The sequence below is a fragment of the Pistacia vera genome, unplaced genomic scaffold, assembly GCF_008641045.1.
Source record: "Pistacia vera cultivar Batoury unplaced genomic scaffold, PisVer_v2 Contig318, whole genome shotgun sequence".
NCBI lineage: Eukaryota > Viridiplantae > Streptophyta > Magnoliopsida > Sapindales > Anacardiaceae > Pistacia > Pistacia vera.
In genome coordinates this window covers 723,580-728,373 of record NW_022196133.1, presented here as the reverse complement: position 1 = coordinate 728,373, position 4,794 = coordinate 723,580, and the positions used below count along the sequence as shown (strand labels likewise).

General features: G+C 35.2%; 1 protein-coding gene across 1 annotated transcript; it reads right to left on the bottom strand.

The window, feature by feature from the left end:
• Positions 1-1,133: 1,133 nt before the first annotated feature.
• On the bottom strand, positions 1,134-2,906 carry LOC116136708 (7-deoxyloganetin glucosyltransferase-like). Its single transcript, XM_031422376.1, has 2 exons — positions 2,363-2,906; positions 1,134-2,189 (listed from the first exon to the last, which is right to left on the bottom strand). Exons 1-2 carry the CDS (start codon positions 2,874-2,876, stop codon positions 1,252-1,254), a joined length of 1,452 nt encoding a protein of 483 aa, XP_031278236.1. The 5' UTR covers positions 2,877-2,906; the 3' UTR covers positions 1,134-1,251.
• Between the last annotated feature and the right edge of the window lie 1,888 nt (positions 2,907-4,794).

Below are 4,794 nucleotides of genomic sequence, written 5' to 3'. Positions count from 1 at the left end.
TGTTATTTTCTTTTTGGTTGGACACGTAATTAATTTTCTGGCATGATTTAGTTGTGACTTGTGAACAGGGGAGAAAGAGAGTGAAATATAGAAAAAAGAAATACACGTGGGGTGTAAAAATAAAAATAAAAAACTGAAGGATAAACTGATAATATAGAAATTAATTGGGGTACCACTAGAATCTATAGAATTGTTTAAATTTTTAATAGGGTTAAACGTCACTCTTTTATCAAAATTTCATAATTACTTATAAAATGATTAAATAATGTACAAACTAAATATAGAATTTTTTATATGATGCAACTCTTTTATTGTAATCAGGGAAGTAACCACCTATAACATATGGGTTGATAATTTTTTTAAATTGGTATTACAAAGAATCATTTAGCCTATATTTCCAAACAAATGCTCAATAAGCTTCGTCCAGCAAAGGTTGGAGAGAAGGGTGGATTTGCATTTCAGATACATCAATTAAATAAGTAAATGAAATAGTATTTACATCAAGGTAGAAAAAAGTCTATGAGTCAACTGCACGTCTGTACGTATGTTTGTATGGAGTAATATTTACTTCACAGTAATTATACTTGTCCAAAACTGCCCAACCCTAATAAAGTGACTGGACAATTCCTTGGCGGTGTAACTAATGTAACACCAAAGAGCACGGAACGCTACACGACCTATTATACTGTACTATAACTATGTCATATTAATTTAATATTTGTTCTCATCTTCTCTCCGTCAGGCATGATGCATGGATCTGTAAATGTAATCTAATTAATTTAATATTGTACTACTATTAATTTGGTCAATGAACTCAACCTGGACATATAGGATGAATCCAAAAAATTCCAATATTTTAATAGAAAAATAATATTGTTAATAGCCTAACGTGGCAACTGGGCAAGCGTCATGACAAGGATAGCTGGTTCCAATTAATACATTTAATTTCAATATTCGGAAACTGGACCCAAGACACCTCAAATTCAGACTTCTGCTCGGCTTGCTTTCCGTATAATTAATTATTTATTTCATATTACGCTATCCATCTTCAGGATTTCATTATAAATTTTATTATTTAACGGTGGTATGGTTGGAGTATGGAGGGTTGCGTTTACACTTTAGATAGGCATGGATTGCAATAAATAAATAAATCATAAAAGAAATATTAATTACTAAATCCAAACATACAGAGATCAGAGTTACAAGAAGGAAGAAATTTAAAGTTGGCAATCCATGACGCATTTAATAAGTCTAACCTCTTGGAGTCAGAAGCACGTTGTCGATAACCTCCTCCAGATTCCTGTAAGATGATCCTGAAGGAGCAGTAATGGCATGTTTCGCCATCTTCTTCCAGTCGATAGCTTTCGTTTTCATCTCTTTCCCCTTCTCTCCCTCCATCAACTCTCGAACAAGGATTTCAACTTCATCTCTTTTCACGTCGTTATCTATCTCCATACCTATGCCCCACTCCTTCCAACTGTATCGGCAATTTGTTTGTTGTTCAGCAAAAAAGGGCCAGCAAACCATGGGAACTCCACCACCGATACTTTCAAGCGTAGAATTCCACCCGCTATGGGTTAAGAATCCACCAATTGATGGGTGGCTTAAAACTTGTTCCTGAGGACACCAATTCGCTAAAATACTCCTTTCTTTGATCTCTTTCAAAAACTCTGGTGGTAGAATTGCTGTGTCACCAGCAACAAGGTCGGGCCTAATGACCCACAAAAATGTTTGCTTGCTGTTCGCAAGTCCCCACGCAAACTCAATTAGTTGATGGGCCGTCATGACTGCAATGCTACCAAAGTTTACGTAAACAACTGAATTTGGTTCTTTTGAGTCTAGCCACTCGATACATTCAGTTTCTTCTTTCCATAAATTTGATCCAATCTGCTTCGTGTCGTTATCTGGGATCTGATTGATCTGAAGATGCAGGGGACCGATGGAGTATACAGGTGGCAATATTGAAGCAAACGCATCTAAAACATCCTTCTCCAAGTCGTGAAACGTGTTCAAAATAATCGCAGACGCCCTTTTAGCTCTTTCAGTCTCCGACAGAATAAAATCTATCATAATAGTATGAAGATCAGTAGTTCTGATAAAGGTGGGGATATCTCTCAATCGGATATCTTTCATGCCTGGTATCCAATCTATAACCGTTTCCAAGTACCCATTTGTCAAGTAACTCTCATCTGCGAATCAAATAAACAATATCATTCATATTTGACATTTGAAAAATAAACAGATACGCAATCAAACTCGTTCGTTAATGCTTTAGAATTATTACCAGCAGTTTTACGTTTTGTCTTATTTTATTATTCTTGACTACGTATACCAAGTATTTAGGGTATTATAGTTAATATACCTTTGAGAGGTGTGTAACCCTTTTCAATGAGTTGGCGATAGTGAACATACGCCATGAAACCACATGCACTAGTAGTCCAGAAGAGGACTTCAGGGATGCCTAACTCTTCGGCTACATCAAGAGTGAAGCTCATAACTCCATCAGAAACTATGCAACTCAACGGTGGAACATCGGAGGAGGGATCGTTTAGCCTACCAAGAAGGTTTTTAAAATGAGGTAAGCAATATTTGCTAGTGGAGTCACATAGAGATGGTATGTCTTGAGTGGCGTCGACATCTGTGGAAGGGAGGCCATCGGGAATGGTTTCGAATCGAAAAGATGGGAGGCCAGTGAGAGAGTCGGGGCCTCTAGATTTAAGAAGGCGTTGATGATTGAACTCAGTGTTAACGAAGGTGATATGAAAGCCTTTGTGGTGAAGAATTTTGGCTAGTTTTAGCATGGGATTTATGTGGCCTTGAGCCGGGTAAGGTATGCAAACTGCATGCGGCTTTTCAATTGTTGCCAAGGAACCCATTTGCTCTCAAATACTCACTAATAAAGGAGAATATGTTTATGTTGTGGGAGAGATCTAGCTTGAGGCAGTTTTATAGCCGAGTCAAGAAGGAAGGTCAAACAGTGTCTCATCTATGCCGCCTCCCGAGGGAAAAGGAAAAGTCAAATAAATACACTTTACAGATAAAAAAGTTAAAAAAAAAAAAAAATCAAATTTTTGTTAATAAAGGTAAATGATAATAAATTTGGTGTCAATTATTTAGCAATGTTATACTTATAAATAAATCTTATATAAATATTTATATAAAGTAATATAATAAAAATAAATAAAATAATAAATATAATGAGTTTTATTTTTTTATTTATTTTTTATCACTTTAATTTGTAAGAAAATTATTATAATTTTTTTTTAAATATAGTATTATTATTAATATTTACACATAATTATTGGTAGAAAGAATCAATGAAAGTTAATAAGCCGCAAATTAACAATCAACTTTCATATATATATATGGATTGTCTGCTTTCACATGTTATTCGACATTCCACATTTGCTTGCTATAGGCATCTCCACTGCTGATATTTGGCGACACCAAGATTAAAGATCAATGATATTTTTTTATACTTTAATTGTTTAAATTTATATTAAATTAATGAGGATTAGAGTTTGAAAGTCAAATCGTAATTTTCAACTAATATAGTTAAAATTTCAATAATCTCATTCAAGACTTGAATGGTTATTTCTTTTACGGATTAATCAAACATTGATTTATCTGGCCAACAAAAAGGAAATTCTTTAACTTTGAAAATGCATTAATAAAAGCTGAACATAATCAAATTTGCACATTTCATTTACCCACTAGTCAAACATATTGAATTAGACGATTGACATATTAGATATTTAGATGATGAGAAAGCTACTTCATACGTTAAGACATGAGACTTACTGCTCTATTTCTTTAATGAAATAAATAACTAAATATCCATAAGTGACACTATAACTAAGGCACTCATCCTTTTCCAACTTGTTATATGTAGTCGGTTATCAAAATTTAAAATATATGTTCGGATAAATCCCCACCATCCTGAAGTTGACAACTTACGTGCACCTCAACTAATCTCCCAAGGCCTTGAAGTTAATAGCCAGGTAAATCCGACCCAGTGGCCACCCCTATTAGCAACCTAGGTGGATCGAATTTATGATCACTTCAATAATATACTCAAATGTCGTAATTGATTGTTGAATCATCCGGTGGTGGTTAAAATATAACAGTAACACTATTCCTCTGTTATTTTCTTTTTGGTTGGACTCGTGTTAGAGTCCCACATCGACTAGGCACGCTCAAGCCTATTAGGTTATAAGAGGGGGTAATCTTCCCATTCAACAAAGCCTTATTGAGTGAGGAGTTAGGCCCACCTCAAATTCTAACATGGTATCACAGCCCAGGTTCAGTTGAGCTGAGCGCTTGACCAGCGGGTGAGGAGTTAGAGCCAACAACTACCTCTAATAACAGGCATGACCTAACATATGAGCTTGGCCGTGAGGGGGAGTGTTGGAATCTCACATCGACTAGGCACGCTCAAGCCTGTTGGGTTATAAGAGGGGGGGGGGGGGGGGGGGGGGGGAGGTAATTTTCACATTCAACAAGACCTTATTGGATGAGGAGTTAGACCCACCCCAAATTCTAACAACTCGTAATTAATTTTCTGGCATGAGTTAGTTGTGACTTGTGAAGTGTGAACAGCGAAGAAAGAGAGTGAAATATAGAAAAAAGAAATACACGTGGGGTGTAAAAATAAAAATAAAAAACTGAAGGATAAACAGATAATACAGAAATGAATTGGGGTACCACTAGAATCTATAGAATTGTAACAATTGTTTAAATTTTTAAACGTCACTCTTTTGTTAAAGTTTCATAATTGCTTATAAAATAATTAAA